Source organism: Vidua macroura, chromosome 8 (assembly GCF_024509145.1).
Source record: "Vidua macroura isolate BioBank_ID:100142 chromosome 8, ASM2450914v1, whole genome shotgun sequence".
Classification (NCBI taxonomy): domain Eukaryota; kingdom Metazoa; phylum Chordata; class Aves; order Passeriformes; family Viduidae; genus Vidua; species Vidua macroura.
Window position 1 is genome coordinate 2557027 of NC_071578.1, and position 26048 is coordinate 2583074.

Genomic DNA, 26048 nt, shown 5'->3' on the forward strand with positions numbered 1-26048 from the left:
CAGGAGGTGGGAACATACATCAAACCCTGACTTCCAGTGGCAATTGTAAATGAAGGAGGGACAGAGGGATTTGATTGATAAATGGAACAGGAGTCACTGTGCCAAACAACTCATTTTTTTTTAGCCCTTTCTCAGGTTCAGTCGCTTTTTATTCTGCCCTTCTCCCTCCTAATTAGTCAAGTGACCTGATTTGTTCATGTTTAAAAACATTCTGTGCCCCGTTTTCTCTCACTTGGTTCTGACATTGTTGGAAGGTACTTGCAGGAGCTCCAGGAGCTGAGGAAAGCTGGGTACAGGATGCAGCACCCATCCAACTGCCTCTGCAGAAACACTGCTCTGGAGGAATAATCCAAAGAGAAATACTTAAAAAGTGGAAATATTTTTACAACCTACGCCACTTGGCACGTTACGTAGTTAGCTCCAGTACCCAAGGACTTGGATTTATGCTGTGAGTGTTCATGCAAAATATTTCTGACAGAAAAAGAAACAATACAAACTAGGAATGACCTCCCCACTATTTTTCCTTAAGCAAACATCAAAAAAAAAGTAAAGAAAAAGAATAAGAAAGTGATTTCCTTAATGACAGAATGATTATCCGAACAAGAATACACAGATAGAGCATAAAATAATTTTGGCTTAGGTGATAATTTGATAAAAGAGAAGGAATTTGGAGTGAGGTTCTAAAAGGCACTATTATGATGGCATTTCAGTTAATTTAGATGAACGGATAATGAATGCTTCATTGCAGCTGATCAGCCTTCCTGCACATCATCATGCTCCCCATGCCTGAGCTCTGCTTCTCTGGGAGACAAATTCCGTGTGCTTACGGGGGCCAGAGTCCTCTTCTCTTGTCAGGCTGGGTGGGAAACAACAGCCCCAGACCTGGAAATCCCAGAGAAGAACCCAGACCCCAGCAAAGGCTTAGGAAGGCACAAACAGCCCAGCAAAGCCTTCTCTGAGCACCCCTCACCTCAAACCCCTCCATCCCTCTTGCAAAGCATTGTTTTAAACAGCTTTTTTCTTACTTATGAATTAAAAAAAAAAAAAATTTCCCTGGTATTCAAGCTAAATCTCTGCTGGTGCAATCTGAGGCCGTTCCCTCTCCTCCTGTCCCTGTTCCCTGGAGCACAGCCCGACCCCCCCGGCTGTCCCCTCCTGTCAGGAGCTGTGCAGAGCCACAAGGTCCCCCCTGATCCCCCTCTTCTCCAGGCTGAGCCCTTTCCCAGCTCCCTCAGGAGTTTTCCAGCCCCTTCCCAACTCTGTTCCCTGCCCTGGACATGCTCCAGCCCCTCCATGTTTGTCTGGTTGAGAAAGATCCAAAACTGCCCCCAGAATCTGAGGTGCCTCACCAGCATCTCACCATAGGAGACTCTAAGTCATTTCAATGGCTCAGCCTGGATGTACCCTTGCATCTCCCCCAGTTTTCTCCTTTCCCAAAATTTGTCTCTTTTCTTTCCCTCTTCACCTGCCTTTGCACCTCCAGGCCTACCAGCTGCCCACCACAAACAAATTAATTTCATTTAACACTTCTTTATATTTACATATCCCTGCCCAATCCGCTTCTTCCTCTTCAAGAACATTTTAAAAGTGTTTGAAAGATTTCTTGCAACATCCCCTAATTCAGCGGGCTAAAGAGCAGTCAAAACTTAAAAAAAAAAAAAAAAAAGAAAAAAACCTAAATCCTTGATCATTTGCTGCCTTTTGAATTACAATTCCTGGGCTGAAGATGATAATAGCAGAGAGTAATCCCAAAGAAGACTTGCTACTAAATACCCACATTAGCATAATCTCCTCATAATGCCTGCTCCACAGCGGCACAGGTGCTCCATGTCACTTTATTAACCTATTTTCTAACAAATATTTCAGCCCAGCTTTAGCACATTATCTCTAATCACTGATAGCTCTCCCCTCATTGGTATTCCGGGCCTGGTGCCCTCTAAAACAAAGGGGACAGATGAATGAAAAATAACTGAGTTACAAAACGCTGAAGGACAAACTTGTGGGCTGACTACCAACAACCAAGAGGCACAACGGGTTCTTTCCCCAAGGTGCCTCTGGAGCACAGCTCAGGGCTGGGTCCAGCTGGGGTTTGAGCCTCTCCAAGGGCTGGGATCTGTTTGGATAACCATGGACCAGACTGTCCTCACTCTCCTCCTGCCTTGACTACGGGTCTGAGGTCTCAGCTGTGGTTTTTGGATGACTTTGAGTCCAAGAAAGAAGAGGCTATAGCCTTCTGTCTGAAACATTAACTTTAAGGGATTTGGAGATTTTAGAGGAGCTAAGATTTTAGTTAGAGATAAGCCTTACTAGAGTTAATTAAAATAAATGAGTAGACCTTGATGAAATTAGGAGTTAGTAGTTAACTAATAATTGATTGCTTGTCAACACAATGTTTAGTTAGCTGGGTTTATAATGAGGAATACAGAAACTGACAAATAGCTTTTAGGAACATAAGACAATTGTGGGCCTCCTCTGCTCTGAAACCAATTGAAGACAGGGAATGGGAGTTCTACCAAGGTTCATTTGTCATATTTGCATTGAAAAGGTAAAAAGGTCAGAATGAGGAAGACTTCATTTACTTCCTCATTTTGGGACCCCTCCCCATGAAAGGGACCACCGACCCATTTCAAGGAACAAACTACACATGCTTAACAGCTTTGGGAATGATTAGCACACGGAGCGAGGAATGGGATGTACCAAGATGATGAATATGTGTTTGTATTTTGGGTATTCAATTCTGGTGTGGATAAAGGACTCTGTAATCATTTGAAAGGTGCAGTGTGTATTTGGGAGCTGTCCCGCACGCTGCCCGGCGTCGCAATGAACATACACTTTCTAACTTTAAACTGTCAGAGAGTTTTTGTCCGTCACAGTTGGATATCGGTGCTAGATCAATATCCAGATTTCTTTAATAAATCATGTCCTCTTTCCCAAAGCAACTTTGCCCCTTGGAATTGGATCTCCATGGACAGACCCGTCCGTACTCAATTTCAGCACCTGGAGAATTTTATGGCAGAGCAGTAAAAGCTTGGAAATTATGTTTTCTAATGGAAATGCTAGCAGACAATTTAATTTAGGAGATATTAGTTAAGGCTACAATGCTGGCAAAGTAGCATCTCTTGCAAGTGGACAGCGTTACTATTGCTCTAGTCAAAAGTTATTATTCTAAAGGAGGCAGACTTGCTGAATTCCAAGAGACTTTCTGTTGTGGCAGCTGGCAAAAACTCCCAGCAGAGCTTGTAATTTCAAACAAATGTAATTTGTTGGAGTGCTGCTGGAAGGGATCTGTGCCATCAGGTGAGTTATTAAACAAGCATTTCATTGTAGTGCAGTGCTCAATAAAATGCAGAAAGCCTTTGCTAGGACAGAAATCATCACCTTCCCCTCTGCAAAGATCAGAGAATTCCATAAGGGTTTGGGTGGAAAGGGACTTTAAAGATCACCCAGTGCCACCCCCACCATGGGCAGGGACACCTTCCACTGTCCCAGGCTGCTCCAACCTGGCCTTGGGCACTTCCAGGGATGGAGCAGCCACAGCTTCTCTGTGCCAGGGCCTCACCACCCAACTTGTCACCTCAGTTCTTGTTTTGACTTGATTTCACAAAGGAATCCAACCACTTTTTGCAGAGGTAAAAATCAATATAGAAATTTTTTTTTCCTGTTGCACTGCTTTTCACACAAATGTTCAGTCCAGAAAGAGAAATAATTACAAGAGAAGTAATCCCGGAAAGGTTGGGAAAGGGCATGACAGGCAAATTTTCCTGCAATGCACGGAAGTTCTGGCTGAATTTGGCGAAATGTTTTCAAATACTTGCCAGTGCCTCAGGGTTTGCAGCAGGGGAACCTCCCTTGCTCCGTGCTGACAGCGCTGGCCTCTGCTCCTTCCCCATTTCCATGGATACTGGAGGTGATTAAGGCCACTTTAGCTACTTATGGATAAATCAATAGAATTGATCTGCTACATTTCAAATTATTTGGCATTCTCATCCATCTTGCCATCAACTGGGAAGACAATTGCACCTGGCTAAACAAATGTCGTGACGTTGCTTGGAAAAGAATCTCCCTTTTTTCCTTTGGGTATTAAATTTATCAAATTGCACAAGAGAATAGCAATGAGGAAAAAGAAAGCAATCTGCAAAGGTTGGGTTATCACCTCTCCAGTGCTGGGGTCACCAGTGAGAAATTCCATTTGCTGAAGTTTCCCCTGGAATGTGAAGTTCATTCTGATGGCAGAAAGTTTCCGTGAGAGCTGAATTATCCCAATGCCTTGCCGTGACTTTTACTTTCTAACCCAAGCAATCACAAGCACAGAGGCACTGCCCAGAAGAGCTGAACCTTCACAAAACTGGAGTCCATCTCCCCAGCAAGCAGAGACTCCCTGGGAAGAGGTTAAAATGGGATTTCTTGTAAGAGATGAGCGGGATAAACCGCAGCAGCTGCTCTGACAGCTTTGTGAAGGGAACAGTGATGCAAAGTGAAAAAAAACATCTTGCTGGAGCTTTAGGTGAGCCCGTGTTTGATCCAAAGGGTGGCTCGGATATTACAGCGACACAAAAGGCGTTAGGGAGGCAGTGGGGTGTGACGGGAGCGGCGCTCGCCTCCTGTGCCCGTCCTGCCCGCCTCACCCAGCTGTCAACCTCTGCACAAGATCCCTGCTTTGCTGCTCTTCCCAGAGCTCCCTCTGCACCCTGCCTGATACTCTCTGGAGTGGAATAAATGCTTCACTGGGATGCTTCAACATCTGACAGTAGCAGCATCCCCCCAGCAGAGGAGCCCAGCCCCTCGGCGGCTCTGAGCAGATTCTCTGGCTCTGTGGGAAGGGTTAAATCACCCTGCACACCCTACAAACAGTCCCAGGTGATACAGCACAAAATTCAGCCTGGCAGAGCACACAGTGCCGTTAATAATGTGGGTTTTTCTGTTCTGCAGGGCAGCAGAGGGACATTGCCAACCCCACAAACAGATCCATTTTGGCCTTTCAGCAGGGACCACACCAAGGTGTGGGGGCTGCAGTGCAGCCTCTGGATGGGCTCCAGGCAGGATTCAGTGCTGCTCTGAACATGCCAGTCCTTCCCAGAATTTTCCAGCGGGGGATTAATTTCTGCCTGGTGAAATCAAAGCCCAAGAGCCAAACACAGTCAGGGTCAAAAAAACACAGCCAAGTGTGTCAATGGGACAAAGGCTTGGATAAAAAGTGGTTTATATCAAACAAGCAATGAAATAGAATTGTGGATGTAAATCCTTTCCTGCCCCTGGATCCCTGGAAGTGTCCAAGGCCGGGTTGGACAGAGCTTGGAGCACCCTGGGACAGGGGAAGGTGTCCCTGCCATGGCAGGGGGTGGATCTGGATGGGCTTTTAAGTCCCTCCCAAACCAAACCATTCTGGGATTCTCTGAAATCAGGTTCTCTGCAATTTCTTTTATACAATACTTTAATTTCACTCCCTTTGTTAATCCCAAGAAAGCTCTTAAGACTACTAAATTATGCTGTGTGGCTAAACAATTGTTACAGCTTCAGGAAATTCTCTGGCTATTGAAATACAAACAGTGCTTTAGAGCACCACAGCACTAAAATTTGATTTTTGACGGGTGAGTTTGAGACAGTGCAATAACCTCCAGGCACAGCTGCCCTTGGGTGAATCCTCACCTTCCCAAGGCAGAGCCATGGAAAAGTTTGCTTTACTATGGACACAGCAATAAGAGAGTCTCCAAAAGTGTGCAAGGCTTATTTCCTTGGAATTTGGGAATTGGACACCAGCACATTGGATCACCATCAATCCCACAGTGCAGAGGGAGGGATGGAGTGCCAAGGAAGTTAATTCCTATGTGGAAAATATTCCTGAGCCTCACAAGGACAAGACAACCAGGCAGTCCCTTCACAAAAATCAATGTCCCTGGCCTGGTTCTCCTGCACTGGGGCAAAGTAGAGCTGGGAACAAGGTCCAAACAGCATTTCTGCACCATTTCTGCTCCTCTGATGCTGTTCCCTGGCCTGAATTGCACAGTTTGGCTCTCTCCAGATAGAAGATTTATAATGCCAATAGCACTGAAAGCAACAGCTTCTCTGGGAGTAGACTGCAATTATTTGATGGGCTCACAGAAGCAAAAAAAAACACCTAAGTGGGGAAAAATTTAGATTAATCCTGATAGGAGATTTTCTCACCCAGAAAACACAACCAAACCAAATGCTCGGGTTTTTTTCACCCAGTGCTTGTGTATGGAGTAACACCTAAAGCCATCCTCATTTTATAGGATTGTATTAGAGAATCCTAGAATGGTCTGGGTTGGGACCATAAAGATCATCCCATTCCATGGGCAGGGACATGTTCCACAGCCCAGGATGCTCCAAACTCACCATTCCAGGACTAAACCAATTCACAATTCCTTCATCCCTGGCTTAAGTGGTGTTTGAGCATCCACGTGGGATGGGCAGCACTGCCTGGTCACTAAAACTCAGGATATCAGCAAAGCAGGGCCTAACAAAGCTGGGAACTGAGTGGGATGCAGGGACTAACACCGGGATGCAGAGGGATGCTGGCATCCAATGACTGTGGCAAGCACGTTTCTCTCTCTCTCTCAGGATTTTTCATTGAGGTGCACAGAGAGAAATGAAAGAGAAAACAATTCCTATTTCTGCTCCTTGTTTTTCTCTTGTGGAATGTGTTTGGAGAATTGTTTACCTGGGGTGATTGCTTGGTTGGATTCTGGTGAGGATTGTTTGAGCCTGATGGCCAATCCAATCCAATCCAATCCAACCCAATCCAATCATCCAATCCAATCCAATCCAACCCAATCCAATCCAATCCAATCCAACCCAATCCAATCCAATCCAACCCAATCCAATCCAATCCAACCCAACCCAATCCAATCCAACCCAATCCAATCCAATCCAATCCAATCCAATCCAATCCAATCCAATCCAATCCAACCCACCTGTGGCTGGACCCTCAGAGAGGGTCAGGAGTTGTGAGGAGTTAGATATGATAGTTAGAGAAAGTAGCATGTAGTTTTTAGTATCCTCTTTTATATAGTATATTAATATATTATAGCATAATTATAATAAAGAAATCATTCAGCCTTCTGAACTAAGTCAGACATCAGCATTCTTCCCGTTGGGTTCGCCGACATCTACAACAAATGACCCATGAAGGGCAAGGAAAAATCTGCTTTTCCAAGGGATATTGATGCTTGTGCAGAGCAGATTTGCCAGAGTTTTCAGCTCCATCTGCAGCAGATATTATGGAAAGCCTGGCAGCAGCCAGGAATGATCTAGGCCAGCAGTGATCAATGGGATCAAAGGTTTATACAAGGTAAAAAGCTCCATTTCCTGGATTTTTGCCAGAGAAATTAAAAGCAGAATGGCACACACAGGTTGTCCAGATTTTAAGTAATTTCATCTTTAACATCAGCAATATCCAGACATTGATCCCTGAAAATGGATCCCAAAGGATACTAAAAGTGGCAGCACAAAACCTGGGATATGATTTATAGTGTAACAAAGCTTTACAGGAGCCACACAAAAGCCTTGAAAAAGCTTTTGCTTTGGATCACACCCAGAGGCCAAAGAGGTTTGAGAGTCACTGCTGAATAGCTAGGGATTGAGAAATTCAGGAATTAGCTTTTTCTGCCTGATTTTCAGTTAAAAACAGTACTTTCAAAGAAAGCATGCAATAAGTGTTTCATAAATTATTGCAAAAGATTTCAAGTTTTTACTTTTTTTTTTCCTAAAAGTGTCATCTGAGATAAAGATTTTTTTCTCTGCATATTTTAAGACCTTCTTCCTGTTCCTCTCATTTTTTTAGAAATAATTGCCTCTGCCCCTTGATGTTTAGGCTGAGTCATTTAACTTTTACTGCGGAAAATAGCAAAGGTGTTTTTTTTTTTTTTTTAATCTATATCTACCTTAGTATTAATTTTGCTGTATTAAAATTGGGAAATTCTCACTTTATTAATATTTAAGTTAGATGCTTCTTCTACCCCATACACAGCATTTAATGGTGCAAATGGGCCTCAAAAATTGTGATTTAGTCCAAGACATAAGAGAGAATTAAATGATGACACTACTCCAGTGCTGTTCCTGTAATAGGGAGTGTGTTCACTTAGGTCACAGTCACTCACATTTGTAATTCATGACAAAATATAAAATATTTTTATATATCATATTTTTATTCCCAAGGCATCATCAAGTGTTTAAGAGCCAAATGTCACCAAAAAGAGAGAAACAGAGACTTGTGCAGAGCCCTCCTATGATTGAACTCTTCACATGTTGACATTTTCCTCAGAAACTCCCTAATTTCCTTCAGGAAAGTTCCCAACTGGGGCCACAAACCCTGCTCAGAGCCTCTCACCTCTCATGGAATGAGCAAACAGAACTAATCTGCTTTTCATCAACAATTCAGGCTACAAGCCCTCATTAAAAATACTCCCATTAAAAACACAATGTTGCAGCCCAGCTACAAATAACTGTGATTTTCTCTGTGCCACCCTAGGATAATTCACTTGTAGAGAAACACAAAGACAGAATTAAAACCAGCTCGTGGTCCAAATTAACCCTCCACGTATTATTTCTGCAAGACACCACCTTAATTGCAATTATGCATTCAGGGACCAACTTGACACTGTGCTTAATTTGTACACAGTAAAACAAATGGGGTTTTAAATGAATGAAAAAAGTAAATATTAGTCTGTGACAAATCATAATTACAGGGGGTCACAGCTGTTTAAATTGACTCCTGCTAGGGAATTTCAGATTATGACAAACACAGATTTTTTTTTTTTTTTTTTGAAGCTGCTTTGGACAGCTCAGGAAGTTGGGGGACTTGGTTTCTTTCAGAAACTTGGTTTCTTTCAGAATTCCCTTAAAACCCATTTACAGGGACAGGTTTGGAACTCACATCGCTATTTCAGCACCTTGCTTTGCCTAAATTAATGACAACAGCACTAGGCCAACGGGATGTGGCACTTGGGGACATGGGGCAGTGGTGGCCTCAGCAGTGCTGGGAATGGTTGGACTCAGGGGTCTCGGAGGGCTTTTCTGACCTGGACAATTCCATGATTCTACAGAAAATCTCTGACTTACTCCACCTGCTCCAGCCCTGCATGGAGCCAGGGAAATGCAGCAAAGAAGAACAGAAAACCATGGAATGATTTAGGTTAGGAAAACCCCCAAGATCATCGAATCCAACCATCCCCAGCACTGCCAAGGCCACCACTGCCCTGTGTCCCCAAGTGCCACATCCACACGTTTATTGAGCACTTCTAGGGGTGGGGACTCCAAACTTCCCTGGGCAGCTGGGCCAGGCCTGGACAAACCTTTCCATGAAGGAATTTTCCCAAATATCCACCCTGGCCCAGCCTGAGGCCGTTCCCTCTCCTCCTGTCCCTGTTCCCTGGAGCACAGCCCGACCCCCCCGGCTGTCCCCTCCTGGCAGGAGCTGTGCAGAGCCACAAGGTCCCCCCTGATCCCCCTTTTCTCCAGGCTGAGCCCCTTCCCAGCTCCTCAGGAATTCTCCAGCCCCTCTTGCAGCGGGTGTGGGATGCCCCAGCAGGGAGAGCAGAGGTCTGGCAGAGCTGGAACTCACAGGGTGTTGAATGTCTTTGAGACAGAAACGTTTTGTGCTGACCCCACTTTGTACATCAGAAGGTGCCACTGAGCAGCCAGAGACCTCCCATGTTAAAAGCTCTGCCTTTATGTCCTGCAAGGGCAATTTCTGATTTTTCTACTCAATAAAGGCAAGGTGCCCCGAGGTGAAACCTGTAAATAACAAATCCAACCACAATTGGTGTTAATCCTCGAGCAGGAAAATGCTGCTATGATGATGTACAAACAAAATACAGGGTGTGAGTGTTTTATCTCCTGTTTGGTTTTAGAGAATAAATAAAACTTGGTTCATTCAGCTGGAACTGCAAAGGTAATTTCACTGCTGCCTCTGACAACAACTGAAACTTCATTTTCTCCTTTAAGAAGTCTCAGCACCCACAGGAGTGGGATCGATCAGGGTGAGAAGCAAAGCTGTGCTTCCCTTCCTCCTCTCCTGCTGAATCCAATATTTTCTCCTTTTATGTGCAGGACAGTCAATGGACACATCACTGCCCAGAGAGGATTACCTGACACAGGAGTAGGAGGGCAGGACAAACACGTGGGAAACTCCTCATCCCAGGGGAGTATCATCCAAAACCTGCTGGGCCTGGGCTGACAAATCCCACATGCAAGGACTCTGCTGACCATAAAACCGTGGAATTCCAGACTGGTTTGGGCTGGAAGGGACTTGAAAGATCTTCTCATTCCACCGCAGCCATGGGCAGGGACACCTCCCACTGTCCCAGGCTGCTCCAACCTGGCCTTGGGCACTGCCAGGGATCCAGGGGCAGCCACAGCTGCTCTGGGCACCCTGTGCCAGGGCCTTACACCCTCCCAGGGAACAATTCCTTCCCAAGATCCCATCTAAACCTACCCACTTTCATCTTAAAGCCATTCCCTGGGTCCTGCCCCTCCATGCCTTGTTCCCAGTCCCTCTCCAGCCCTCCTGGAGCCCCTTTAGGGTCCAGAATTGGCTCTAAGGTCTCCCCAGAACCTTCTCCTCTCTGGGCTGAACACTGATCCTTCCTGATCCCCATCTTTCTGCTGGAGGTTCTCACTTCCCAAATATTGCTGCAAAAAAGCACTTTGTGGAAACATCCCCCCATGGATTCAGGGAAAAAGAGCTCGGATGGGTTTGTGTGACTGAAACCAAATGAGGTAACCCAGCTATTTTAACCAGCTGATCTGCTGAACCCCTTTGCTGTGAGCTGCAGCAGCTCTGAACCTTCCTAAAACCTTGTTCAGATTTGAACTCGGGGAAAAAAGAGCCCTTGGAACAATAAATCCTTTGGAGTGTGGTTAGAGACCCAAGGATAATAAACCCCAGGCTCATCTAAACCTTCTCTAGAGCTGGTGCTGCTCCTAACTGGGATGGATGTGCTTTGCCATGGAAGAGCTGGGTAAGGATTGGGTTGTTAAAACACAGGTTTAGAGGACCCATCCTGTAAAATGATGGATCAGGAACATGTCTTGCATTATCAAATTACCCCAAGAATTGGAGTGTTTTGCATGTAAAGCTTCAGTGCTAATAACGCTGTGCCAAATCAGTGGCAATGAATAGATGCTGAGTAAATAATCCCGTTTTGTTGTTAGTTCCTAATGGATCTGTTGATAGGAAACAACCTCTCTATCTGTTTCCATCAGGATAATTTGATAACCCATCTGTATTAGTTAAACTGCAGATTTTGTAAACACTGAGGCCGAGTGATTTGTAACAGGAGCAGGATGTAGGAACCACTCTCCTAAAGTGTTTTTTAAATTGCTTTGCTCGCAGCTACAGAGTTTGCCATAAAGAATGATCCCTCATTGTGAAATTTCCCAGCCTCAGGAGTGGTCCTGGAGCTGAGGAAGGGACAGGCTGATGATTTAAGACTATTTAATGCCCTGCTTGTTGTGGAACAGAGAGCTGGAGACCTTCCTGCTCTAGCAGAACACAGCACTGCAGTTCCTTAATGCCCGAAACTGGGAAACTGATTTATCACCTATTAGGTCTTATTAGATCCCATTCAGTAGGAAAAATGAACTGCTGGAGCTGGATGGCAGAAAATTAATTTGAAATAAATGTTATAGAGTCAAGCTTCTTCTGCTCTTCTCTTCAAGCCTCTGTGGCTGGGGTTTTCCAGGTTGGATGTGAGTTCTTGCAGGGAGGCATGCTGCGAACATTTTACACATTTATAGTTCAGATTAAAAAAAAAAAAAAAAACAAACATTTTCAGTGCACATCTCCTTCATGGAGGGGCAGGGGAAGGGCAGCTCTCCAGGTGTGCCAGGTATGGGATCCACTGGGGTTTATTTATTCCAGATGCATTTCTTCCCCAGGAAAAGGAGCCTTTGCAGAGCTTTTCCCACATTTCAGATTTTTATGAGTTTTAATCTATTGTTTAACATTCTGAGAATGGCTTCCCACTGCCAGAGGACAGGGATGGATGGGATATTGGGAATTAGGAATTGTTCCCTGGGAGGGTGGGCAGGCCCTGGCTCAGGGTGCCCAGAGCAGCTGTGGCTGCCCCTGGATCCCTGGCAGTGCCCAAGGCCAGGCTGGAGCAGCCTGGGACAGGGGAAGGTGTCCCTGCCCTGGCAGGGGTGGAATGGGATGATCCCTTCCAGCCCAATTCATTCCATAATTCCCTGACAATTCCATGACCACCAAGGTTAAACTCCCCAAAAATTCACAACCCTATGGGTTCTCTGGGGTGAGTATTTGCCCATACCTTTAAAAAACTAAGCATTACATTAACTTTCCTTAATTTTGCATAGAATTATAAATAATTTTTTCAGCTTTTATGACTCAGATGTGAACTGGGCTATTTCAGCAGAGGTATGGGTTAATATTCCAAGGGAAAATGGACGAGTTATCAAAATGGAGCTGAACATTCCATGCGAAAATAATCTATGGGCTGACTCCTGTTCTTCACTGCTGGTTGTTCACTGCATGGGCACAGGCAAATTACTTCATTCCTCCATGAATCAACTTGAACATCTGTAAGGTCAACATAATGCAGATGATCCTCCCCAGCTGCTCCGAGATTCTTCCAAAAATAATTCAAATTAATATTATTGTTGTTATATAAAACTGTCACTACAAATCTTTCTTTATGGCAAACAAAGCATTTTTGACAATGGCCCTTTAGCAAAGAAGAGCTGAAGAAGTTGGCAAAGTTTAATTTTCCCACAATGCCCAGTTGCTGGAGTAACAAATCCAGTGGATGATTTTTCAGTATAAAATGCAGGAATAAAATTCTATAAATATATTCTTGCCCACAAGATCATATTTGGCCCATTTGCCATTGATATTTGTGTGATAATTATCTCAAAAAATATTTTAAGTTACCTGAATTCAAGCCAAAAGTACCTTTAAATCGTTTTCAAGCCAGAAGTACCTTTAAATCAAATACCCAGTTAAGTAAGTGGACTGTGAATGGAAGATCAAATTTATGTGTGACTTTTAACTTCACATAAAAAAATAAAAATATCTTTTAGCATGAAAAATGAGGCACCATAAGAAAATGCTCTTGAAGAAAGGTCATTAGAACATTATAGATTAAAATTCATAGAAAATGGAAAACCACATACTGAATTCCTGATAAAGAAATCACTGATTTTCTTGAACCTTATATTGGCATGAAATGTATATAAACTTTAGTTTGGAGTTTATACCAAGCTCACTCCCAGCTCTCTGCCACTGCCTCAGAATCAGCGCAAAGACTGAAGCAAAACTGAAATGCAAATTAAAAGAACCAAAACTGCAGCCTGACTAATCCCTGAATCTTGGAATCCTAATTGATATGGTTGGGAAAAGCCTCTGGGATCATCAAGCCCAACCATAACCAGCACCACCACCATGGTCACCACTGTCCCCAAGTGCCACATCCACAGGGCTTTGAAATCCCTCCAGGGATGGGGACTCCAGCACTGCCCTCAACACCTTATTCCAACATTTGACAACCCTTTCTTGAAGAAATTTTCCCAAATATTCAACCTGACCCTCCTCTGGAACAGTTTGAGGCCATTTCCTCTTGTCCTGTCGCTGTTCCCTGCGAGCAGAGCCCAACCCCACCCTGGCTGCTCCCTGTCAGGGAGCTTTAAGGACCAATAAATTCTTCCCTAGGCCTCAGTAACAGCAGGAAATATCACCCTGGTGTTTATTTTCATATCACTTGCACCCAGGATGGGCTCTGACCCCATCCCTGGTAAGAAAACCCCTCTGATCTCCTGGGAGAGCCCTCAAATCAGGCCACAAACCCTTTTCCCAACATTTACCACAGCACATCCCCTTGCAGCAGCCCCTGGGCCCAAAGGCAACATCTGTGTGGACAATTTATGGCCATTTTTTTGGAAGCTTGTGTCTGTCAGAGCCTGCAGCACGCCCCAAAATGAGCTGCATCACATTTCAAACGTTGACATCACCGTGGCTTTACTGCTGGCATCCCTCCTGAAGCCTGAACTATAAATTCTCCAGGTCTGTGCCTTGAAATACCTGAATTCTGACATTAAATCTGTCCATTTCTTATCCTTCCTATAATTCAGTCTCCAAAATGGACTGAGGAACTCAAAAAAAAAAAAAAAAAAAAACCAAAAAAAAAAAAAAAAAAAAACCAAAAAAACAAACCTAAAACAACAACAACAAAAAACAACAACAACAAAAAAAACAAACAAAAAAACAAAAACAACAAAAAAAAAACCAACCACCCCAAAAAAACAGGTTGAAATTTAAAACCTTCACAAATCACATCCTTCTTAACCCAGTGAATTTTCATGGCAGGGTCTGATTCCTTGAGAATTTTCTTACATTTCTATTGGATTCCTTGCCAGTCTTCAAGCAAAGTTCCTGAATACTGGCTCAGGTACGTGCAAACATAAATTCTTGCAGACATGAGCAAGTTTTACAAGTTGTTGCTTATTTTTTTCTTTTTAAACTTTTCCAGCAGAACTTTGTGCTACTTTTTAGATTTCCTTCACATCAATATAACTCACCAAAATCTCATTACAAAAAAAGAGAAGTATTTACACTGAGTTACTGATAAAAGAGAAAAAAAAAAAGCATGAAATTATTCACTTTCACCATCTTAGTTCTGTATCTGGGAAATAAATTTAAAATAGGATAACAACAACTTGTGCAAAAACGTTTACAGCTTTTCACAGAGCAAGGAAAAACCACATTTTTTCCCCCTCCAATGATCCATAGAGTAGGACATTGAGCACAAAATCCATTCACTCTTTTGAAAACCTGGGCTTTCATTTCCTCTTTCCTTTTAATTTCAGAGCTGCCCTGACTCAGGTGTGAATAACCAAAGTGCAGACTCCAGGTGTTGCTGCCCTGGACTGAGGGAATGAGCTGCACTTTGTGTCCCTCTCATGTCCCCAAGCTCTGCTCCAGGGCAGCTCAGCAGCCTCAGCATTTCCCCCATCCCAACAGCACTCCCAGAGCCAGGGGATTTATGATTCAGGGAAAAAAAAAAAGGAATGTTTAATGTTTTGTGAGCTGACAATGGACAAAGCAATTGCTTGGTGCAGTCAAGGAGAGCTCAAGGACACAACGTTCACCTGGAAACCCAGAGCTGGTAAGCGAATTGCAGAATATCCCAGCCAGGAAAAACAGTCATTTTCATAAACACGACATTTTAATTATCCTATTAATTGCAGATTAAAAGACTTACATGGTGGGGTAACAACATCTCATAAATTTAAGTTTGAAATTTAAGTCTGTGTAACCAACACACAGAGATTAATCGAAGGGGCATGGAGGGGAAAAAAATGAGTGACCAAGATTTAATTCTTTTTTTTTTTCTTTTGTGTGTTATAAAAGTTAATAAAAAATTAAGACCATTGTAGGATCATAGCTTGGATGGGGTGTTGAACAACCTGGGATAGTGGAACTGTCCCTGCCCATGGCAGGGGGTGGAATGAGAGGGGATTTAAGGTCCTTCCAACCCAAACCATCCTGGGATTCTGTGACTGTACCCTGAGCAGTTTGCTCATGCACTCAACAGCCAAAATGCAGCACTCAGAGAGTAAATAAATACATACATTAATCAAACTACAAGCAATTAATCAATATCCAGACGAGGGAAAAACAACAAAGAAAGAATAAACCAGAAAAAACTCACAAAAAAAAAAAAAGAAAAAAAAAAAAGCTGAACAAACAAACAAGCAAAAAACCCAAAAGAAGTCAAATTATTCCCAGTGACATCTGAAGCATTTGTGTAGGGAAATTTAGATCCACACAATGATGAGTAACACATTTAAATGGCTATTTGTGTTCCAGTGGACAAACAGTGACCAGCACTAGAAAACCTCTTTTTCTGCTCTTGGTGCATCCTAAGTGCATCCTTCACCCTGAATTTCCTAATTGTTGCACCAAACTTAGTGACTCAAAACCAGAGAGTAACACAAGATTAAACCTTTACAAGGTAATTTTCTCTCAAAGCATAAAGAAACCAAACCATGTAAATCTCTTTTTTTTTTTAATTTCAAAAAAAGCTTTTTCAGGATTGTTCCTCTGCAGCCTAAAGCTCCTGACAGAACCTGCAGTATTCCCAAATCCAGCCCTGGCTCTGTAAGATATATTGCAGTACTTACATCCCAAACAGGCTTATTCACTGCATGGAGATAACTCGTTTATTATTAAAGAGCACTGGGGAGGAGGCAAAAAAACCCTAAAACCCTAAAGCAAACTGGTTCCATATCACTGCAATTTCATTTATTAACACAGCTGGAAATGAGTTGGTGGTAACCCTTTGAGGACATGGACAGGACAGGAGGAAATGGCCTCAAGGTGCACCAGAGGAGGGGCAGGGTGGATATTTGGGAAAATTCCTTCCCTGAAAGGCTTGTCCAGTCCTGGCACAGCAGCTCAGGGAAGAGGTGTGTTGTTATTGGACACGAAATGAGTACACAGAAGCTTGGTAAGTTTAAAAGAGAAAAAGACTCAGTTTTATTTAAACATCTGGTATTTATAGAGTTCCAAAGGTGACTGTGGATTGGAGGATGGAATTATCACCTCTCCAACCACACTGGTCTAAAGATCAATCAATCATTTCTCTCCACCCATAGAGAAATATGTAAACTATTCTACTTATACATGAAATTGTGTGGGAACTCTGACATCAGAAGGCTAAAGAAGTTTGATGAGAACTTTAAAACTTTCAAAAGAACTATAAAAGAAAACTTAACACTTTTAAAAATCAGGGCAACAGAGGTGGAGTCCCCATCCCTGGAGGGATTTAAGAGCTGTGTGGATGTGGCACCTGGTGGCCTTGGCAGTGCTGGGGGAATTGGATTTGATGGTCCTGAAGGGCTTTTCCAGCCTCAGCTGGAAGGAGAGTTCTGGGACTCTGCGGATTCATCCTTCCTGACCATGCACAACTGCCACGTTTACAGCCCCATGAACATCTCCCATCAAATGGAGACCAGATGGAGGAAAAATCAAATCAGATGGAGGAAACAGAACCTTCAGCTTTTCCTAAGAATCACAGAATCCCATATTGGTTTGGGTGGGAAGGGACCTTAGAGATCATCCCCTTCCACCCCTGCCATGGCAGGGACACCTCCCACTGTCCCAGGCTGCTCCAGCCTGGCCGTGGGCACTGCCAGGGATCCAGGGGCAGCCACAGCTGCTCTGGGAATTCAATTCCAGCCCCTCCCCACCCTCCCAGGGAAGAATTCCTTCCCAAAATCCCACCTTATCCTGCCTTTCTACAGCTTAAGGCCATTCCTCCCTGTCCTGTCCTATTCCTTAACCCAGCGAATCTCTTCTACTGCACAAGAACCTGTCCTTGGCACCCACCAAGCTTTAACAGCATTTATTTGCTATTTATCATATCTATCCACAAAATACAATCCAGCCCTTCTGGATTTTCAACTGAATGAGCTGAAAAACTTGGAAAAACCTCACGTGCCAGTCAGCCTTGTCTCATCTGAAGCTGCCCATCTCAGGTTAATTGTGGTGCATCGTTATCTCACTCCACGTGCTTGCCGTGGGACGTCTCTGACAGACTGAACTGAGCTTCCCCAGATCTGGAGATTAATTTCCATGATCAGCGAGTCTTGGAGCCGTTCTGCTCGTCCCACACCCACATCTCTGCCCAAAACCCACTCCAGGGTGTCTTAAATCAACCCCTTTCCATTTATCAGCTCTAACAAACCTCTCCCCGTGTTAAATCAAGGCGAGTGCTGCGTTTCATCCATCACACTTGTACAGGGAGGATTTCCATGTCAGAACAAGGGAACAGCTTTAACAGAAACATGTAAGTAGAAGGGATTAGATATTTTACAGCAGAGAGAGCAGCGAGCTCTGATACAAAACTCCATGTACGGGCAAAGTTTACAAATTTCAATCAAATCCAGGTTGAGCACAAAATGGAGGAGTCGGTCACGTCAGGAGAACCACGGCAAAAAATGCTGAATGCAACAGTGGTTTCGCACTCTGGCTTCAGTGGAGTCGTTATTTCCTACCAAGTTTCAGACCAAACAAATTAGCAATTCATGCTACAGATGTCAGAAGTTATAAAGGAAATTAATGCAACAGTCGAGCTGAAATGAGACTGAGGAAAATGCTGTTATTTTCCCTGTGGACTCGTACGTCCACACACCGAGTTCTGCTTTGTGAAGATAATATCCAGAAAGTGCTCAGCAAAGCTTAAAAAGTAAATATCTAAACAATTTTTTTTTTTTTTTTTCAGAAATGCACGCGAGTGTTGGGTTGAGGTTTTGTGGTTTTTTTTTTAAAGTTCTAATGTTGAAGGATTTGATGTAAATTTGTCATTGGCAATACTCCAGTTTTCTTCTAAGGGGTTTTATTCCATGAGTTTTGACTAATGCAAATAGTAAGTTTGAAATCCTGACTAACAGAGAAACAAACTCAATTCTAATCTAGAAATCCAACAACTACTGCATTGATGGGACAAGCAAAAATGGCACTAAGCAGAAGGAAAGTAGATTTCTATGGGATTTTGGGCAGAAATTATTCCCTGTAAGAGTGGGCAAGGCCTGGCACAGGGTGCCCAGAGAAGCTGTGGCTGCCCCTGGATCCAAGGCCAGGCTGGAGCAGCCTGGGACAGTGGAAAGTGTCCCGACCCATGGCAGGGGGTGGAACAAGATTATCTTTATGGTCCCTCCCTATCCAAACCATTCCATGGTTCTGTGAAATACGAAGCACAGCACAGGATGGAAATCCAGTGTGGAATCTGCATTTTCACACAAAACAATCAACAGTTGTAGTCTATTTCCAAATTTCCTATTAGCAGCTCTGATATCAGAATTTAAAGCACACTTTCTCTGCTGGATGAATAAATCTCATATGCCAGCATAAATTTTTCATGATTCCTTCATAAATTCCTCATTTCTTCTTGTCAGTTTTCTTGGCAGAAACTAAAATATAGGAAGCTGTAAAAACGTCGATCTGCTTTAATTAAGCCAACTGCCTCCTTCCAGTGGTGCTTGACAAGCCCTGGGTGAGGCTGCAGATCACCCAGAACACACAGCAAAGAGTGCAAGGGCCTTTTAAAGATCAATACAGAGAATTTCAAACCCTGCCTCGCCCCTGTTTGGTGACCATCTCACAACTCCCTCGGGTTTTCTAATCCTTGTTTGGGATTCCTGTTTGTTAAACCTGAGTTGTGAGCAGCAAAGCAGAGAGGGGATTTTTTTGCATCAAGAGGCAAAAGTTTACTACAATGGTGGATTTTTTTTTCATTAGGCTAGGTCAGAAAATAGTAAATTAAAACAGGGAAAATGAAGCAATGGATTCCCATCTGGAGTACTGCAGACAGGTCTGGTGTCCTCAACATAAGGAGGGCATGGAACTGGTGGAGCAAGTCCCCAGGAGGCCACAAAGTTGATCCAGGGTATGGAGCACCTCCGCTATGGAGACAGGCTGGGAGAGCTGGGATTGGTCAGCCTGGAGAAGAAAAGGTGGTGCGGAGAGCTCACAGCACCTTCCAGGAACTAAAGGGACTCCAGGGAAACCAGAGAGGGACAATTCACCAGGAACTGGAGTGACAGGACAAAGAGGAATAGAAACTGCCAGAGGGCAGGGTTAGATGGGATTTTGGGAAGGAGTTGTTCCCTGGCAGTGGCCAAGGCCAGGCTGGACACTGGGGCTTGGAGCACCCTGGGATAATGGAAGGGATCCCTGCCATGGCAGGGGTGGAAGGGGATGAACCATCCTGTGGTTCCATGACTCTGTGCAGAATGAGAATCCTCTCATCAAGAGACAATCACAGCAGAGCTGAGCACGTGCAAGGAGAACCCAACTCCATTCCTGAGCTTTTCTCTATGCTCTTCCCAAGGAACATAGCACCAGAAGATCCTTGAGATGCCCTTCCAGCATGGGATCCTATTCCATGCTATATTCCATCTCCATTGTTCAAGAGACATTCCAGAAGGGCCAAGAACATGTCCCTCAAGGAGCACCAAGGCCCCACTCCTCCCTCAGCAGTGTCAGAACACGGTGAGGGATAAAGAGGCTTTGGAGCTTTGGACAAACTGGAAAAGATGAAGAATAATTCTTAAAGAACCTAAAATCCTTAAATTCTGTCAAAAACACTGAAAAATACAGGTTTATGAAGAACAGAAAACTCTGGGTAAGAAATATTATTTTCAGAGATACAAACACTGGCAAGTGCTGAATGCACATCTCTAAGTCTAGAAAGTGCTAGAGGCTGCACCAAAACAGGAAAGTACAGCCCAACATGACACCAAATATAAGGTAATAACTGTGATTCATATCTCAAAGATGGAAATATTTTTCCTTAAGAAAACTTTGTCCTCGTTTTCCTTGAGGAAACACGACTGAAGTGGTTGTGGAAGGAACACGTTGTCAAAAATAGTCTGACAAATAAAAAGTTAGTCTGTGTTCAAGAAGAACTTACAGACAACATGTTTGGTTTTGACAGTTGGCAATTTCACTTTGATTTTTAAAAATGAAACGTGGTTTCTGCATGAGAAGATGCAAAACAGTCCAGAAGGAAGAACATGAGACAACAAGTGTGGGAAGGAGAGTGAATCCTCACAAAGCCATCCTAGTATCACACCTCCCTTAAAAACCTCACTGACGCAAACATGCAACTGAAATTCATCCCAGAAATGTTTCTGTTTGTACATTTTTATCAGGGAACTGTCAGAAAATCATCATTATCTTCTCCTATATATTGTTTTTTTACTACTTCTGTTACACCTCACATAGTGCAGACATGACCAGGCCAGCTACAGGTAAATCATACAAAGTAATTACATTTTAACAGTTAAACACAGAGAAGAACAAACCCAGGGAGTGCCTGAGCCCTCAGAAGGAAAATTCCAGCATTAAGAAACACAGAATGTCATAAAGGTGATTTTTTTGTTAACACAGAATCACTGTTCCTCCGACTGTGACAGGAACCAAAATACATTTTCACATAGAAGATGGGAAAAGAAGAAATTAAATTTAAAACTGGAGGATTGTCACCAGATGACACAAGGAAAAACAATGCACCACAGCTTTGGTCACGATGAACAGACTAATTTATTTTCTCTGACTCCAATCTTTTATAGTTCTCAAAAGGTGCCAGTGGATTGGAGGGTGAACGTGCCACCTCTCCAAAAACACTGGACAAACTACCAGTACATCAAATTTCTCCACCTCTATGAAAGAATGCAAAACAATAGGTTGTTTACAGAAAGTTGTGTGGGAAAGTTCTCTACAAGAGTGTCAACTCAGAAGGCTTTAGAAAACTCTTGATAACCAGGGCGACATCGGATGGGGGGGGGAGGGGGGATACAACTGTTGAAGCCTTCCCTGCTTCCTGTGCAGTTTGTCCATCCATCCATCCATCCATCCATCCATCCATCCATCCATCCATCATCCATCCACCCATCATCCATCCATCCATCCGTCCATCCATCCATCCATCATCCATCCATCATCCATCCATCCATCATCCATCCATCATCCATCCATCCATCCATCCATCATCCATCCATCATCCATCCAGCCATCAGCCATCCATCCATCATCCATCCATCCATCCATCATCCATCCACCCATCATCCATCCATCCATCCGTCCATCCATCCATCCATCATCCATCCATCCATCATCCATCCATCACCCATCCATCCATCCATCCATCATCCATCCATCATCCATCCATCCCTTATCCATCCATCAGCCATCCATCATCCATCCATCATCCATCCATCCATCCATCATCCATCCATCATCCATCCATCCATCCATCCATCCATCATCCATCCATCCATCTATCCATCCATCTATCCATCCATCAGCCATCCATCATCCATCCATCCATCATCCATCCATCCATTCATCATCCATCCATCCATCATCCATCCATCCATCCATCCATCCATCATCCATCCATCATCCATCCATCATCCATCCATCCATCCATCATCCATCCATCCATCCATCATCCATCCATCCATCCATCATCCATCCATCATCCATCCATCATCCATCCATCCATCCATCCATCCATCATCCATCCATCCATCATCCATCCATCCATCCATCCATCCATCCATCATCCATCCATCCATCCATCCATCCATCCATCCATCCATCATCCATCCATCCCCCATCCATCCCACTGCAGGAGGACTCTGCAGGAGCCCATCTGGTGGACTCAGTTCCCAGAGTTTTTGAGGATAAGCTGACTCCGCCATGCAGTGACGCATTTCAGTGCTCCTGCTCCCAAAGACTCCTCCTGCCCTGTGCATTCCCACCAAAGTGCTGCTGCACCTGCATCCCACGTTTCCACCAGGCCGAGCTTTAGCGCTGGCTCTGCACCAGCTGCAGGCAGCCAGGGGACACCTGAGCCAGCAGAGAGGTGCCCAAGCCAATTAAAGCACCCAAATCTTCTCAGACTGAGCCGGCGCATGATGCCGTGCCACAGGAGTGCCGTGGGTTATGGACAGGTGGCTCTGCCACCCGGGAGCTCCAAAGGGAATTGGAGCAGAGACGGGATCAGGGATCAGGTGCTCCATTTCAGCTCCTTCTCTCTTGAAGCCACTTGCAGAGAGAGAAACTTCTCATGCCACTGATAACCACGGTGACCTGAGAAATTACACTTTTCACACCTTCTACAGCAGCCATACGTTGTTATTTTTTTCTTTTCCTGGAGTTGCTGGCAAGCAGCAAACAACTCCCACAAAGGGCAGGTGGGTGCCCTCCCCAGTCTCCAGGCGAGGGCTTAGGGAAGCTGAAGCCAGGCAGGGCTGGGGAAGGTCAGAGCAGGAACAGCAAAGGCATTTCCAGAGTGCCTGGATGCTCTGGATGCAGGCTGGGAACACAGACAGGCTCGGGGGAAAATGGAAGGTGCAGGGGGAAGCCCTTCCCACACATCCAGGACAAAAAAAATCTGAAAAAGCTGGGAGAGCAAAGCTCCTGTCCCAGGCAGAGCAAATCCAAATAGATCCCTGAACAGACTGACAGTAAATTCCCTTTGCAGCTCAACAGGCCTTTGGTGAATGTTTATGTACAAGGAATTTAAAGAAGGAAAAGGTTTGCTTTTAATATCTTTCATGTTATTGCTTTGAACATCCCAAATGAAAAACATGCTGAAGTTTAAAGTTCAGCCACTCGAGGCACAGTGTGTGCCTCAGGATGGATATTTCCTAACACCATCGATAATCAATATTCATCACCCGTATCCTAAAGATGCTCTCATTTTGGTTAATGTTAAAAAATCATGAATTTACCTTCTCAGGTCAGCCTCTTCATCCCAAGATCTAGAAATATCTCTGTTTTACTACCTGCAAGTGCCTGCTTTCCTGTAACACTTCTGATGGAAAAGGAGAAACATCCATCAAGAAGGGCTGAGCTCAAGCTCTGCCTGCAATGCACTGAGAGAGAGAAGATAACTTTTCAGTGCTTATATTCAGTGATATAAACCTTCAAACTGGTGATAGCCAATGATCTGACACCTCTTTTCTTGCTAAATATGCTTTAAACTCTTCCTGCCCTACAATCACCTATCTGTTATGTCAGAGCATGAATAATTTCCTTCTTTTTAAAAAAAAAAACAAAACTCCAGTTCTTCCTATAGTGGCTGTGCTTCCTCATACTCCAACTGTAAAAGCTTGTTTTCTAGAATATGTTCATGAAATATTTCTCATCCTAAAATTTAATAACCCCAGAAAAGGCCTCGCTGGCTTTTTAAACATCAAGGCTGCTGCTCTCAGAAGCCAAAATGCTGCACCATTGTCGGTCCTTGAACAAGATGAAAATTCAGAAAAGGAACACGTTGGCAAGGTAAGAGCAAGCAGGGTTTTAGGCATATTTTACCCAAATAGTATTCAATTAATAACTGGGCTGGACACTACTCCTGTGAATCATTAAAAAAAAAATACATTAAAAGCAAAGTACTATTTTATAATATGTACAATATCTCTGTTTAGTCAAGCTGCTCCAAGTGCTGAAAATCCTGAAGTCACTCACTGATGGTCAAGCCCACAGAATCTCGGTGCAAAGCTCACTACAGAAATCTGAATTTCACACTAACAGCCAAAAATGCATTTAAGCCTGAAAATAATATCCAACCAACCGTTTTTTGTTACTTTTCAAGACTGAAATATTGGGGTTTTTTTACAATACTGGAGAAGATGAATAAACCCCAAGTGTGAAAAAGCAGCCCATCCTTCACTCCCTGGGTATTTTGAACTGGGCAATGGTAGTAACTCAAAGGATGCTGATGTGGAAAAAGAATGATTCAAAGTGAAAGTTGCTACACTTGCCTGTTAAAAATAAACATCACGTGGTGTTAGCTTTGACTTGGTAAAAATGGAGCCCTGCTTTGGGATTTAACACCTTCAGCTTTATTTAATTAGCTCCTTCACTCTGCTGCTTTTATAAGCACCAAGTGTTCCCACATCGTGTTCATGCCTTACATCCTGTGCTAAAAACATCCCAGAATGTTCATATTTGGGGCTGTGACGTGGACACCCTTCCTGGGGGGTTCAGTGTGCACAAAATGAGCACTCAGGGCGCCAGAATTCCAATTAATAACTGCAATACCACATCCAGGTGGGTTTGGGTGCTAAGGTAGAATGCTCTTCCCTTCCACCACAGACTCATGGGATTATTTAGGTTGGAAAAGCCTTCTAAGATCATCAGGTCCAACCTGGCATTCCAAAGCCACCACGGACCCGTGTCCCCACGTGCCACCAGGATGCTCCATGGTCTTTGGATTCCCACCACCAAAGGGCACCATCATAATCTTCTCAGTCTTGGTTTTGGTCACGTGTCCCAGGGATCATTTTTCCTGTGGGAACCTACAGAGCAATTCTCCTCTGGGTGGTCCCAAGGAATGTGCTGCTGCAGGCACCAAAACTGGATGTGAGGAGCCAGGAAAAGCAGAATAAAGCTGGAAAAGTCCCCAAAGCTCCATGAAATGAGAAATAAAATACTTGGATGCAGCTTCATCCCAAACACCCACACTGGTAAAATAATGTGAATTCAAATGTTCATGAGCTCATCTTAGAGAGATCTAAACTTTGAGTATCTACTCACCAGGGCCTCTGGAGTGGGTTCAGGCAGCAGTGGAGAAAAGAACATTAGAATCACAAGATAAAATGTAAAATTTAAAATGACAGTTAAGGTTTTTTTTTAGTTGTAATTAGGAAATTGTAAGAAAACTTTAAATTAAAGGAAGGTTTACACTAAGGATCTGTCTGAGGAAATGTAACCTGCCAAGGGTTTCTGCTACTCCTGAAGTAATTAGAGCACAAAGCAAAAAACCAAAAACATGTAACAACATTATTATCATCATTTATGGCACAATATATTGAATTCTTCTTGCTTAATTTGATAAAAAAATATCATAAAACCCAAACTGATAAAGAGATTGGCTGCTAAAATCTTCTGAGTACAGTCATCCCAAAGTACCTTAATGTCAACCCAGGTTTAGATTCCAGAAGGGAGAATAATATTGGAATCATTGTGTTCCATTTGAAATTACTTTGGCAAGGCTTCTTCAGGTCTCAGTCAGCTCCTAGCAGAGAATTACCACGACACACAGGCTAATAACCTCTTACAGCTTTCTTCCAAAACAATGTGTTAGACCCAGCAGTTCTCAACACTGTCAAGATGCAAGTTGGGAAAAAAAAAAGAGGGCAAGTAGCCAAAAAAATGAGTTGGCTTTCCAAGGATCTCATTAAAAACAAAGGAAACCAGACATCCACAGCATCCTGTGGGTGATGGTTCCAAAAAGTTAGGAACAAAAAAAGACATTTTCAACATTCTCTTGCATTTTCTTAGGGTAGCAGTTGAGCTACGCTGCCTCTTTCACTCGGCTGTGTGAAGATCCTGTGCTCTATTTTCCTTAAAATATCCCATTTCTTAGCCAGTCTGGGAATTGACAGACTGGGAGGTGCCTCTTAACTGCTCCTGACTTTAGAGCAGGTAAAATACACCAGGGGACAAACTGGTGTTTGGGAGAGTAGCCACTCCTACCTGTGATTCCCTGTGA

At 43.7% G+C, this 26048-nt stretch overlaps 1 protein-coding gene across 4 annotated transcripts in view; it reads right to left on the reverse strand.

The window, feature by feature from the left end:
* Positions 1 to 26048, reverse strand: part of DOCK1 (dedicator of cytokinesis 1) — a 272498-nt gene that overhangs the window by 82211 nt on the left and 164239 nt on the right. Inside the window, exon 30 of one of the 4 annotated variants that reach the window (XM_053983757.1) lies at positions 22138 to 22636. The exons of the other annotated variants lie outside the window; for them this stretch is intronic. Within the exon in view, the coding sequence (XP_053839732.1) occupies positions 22612 to 22636 (25 nt within the window). The 3' untranslated portion in view covers positions 22138 to 22611. Of the gene's footprint in view, positions 1 to 22137; positions 22637 to 26048 lie in introns of those variants that run through there. 4 annotated transcript variants of the gene reach the window in all.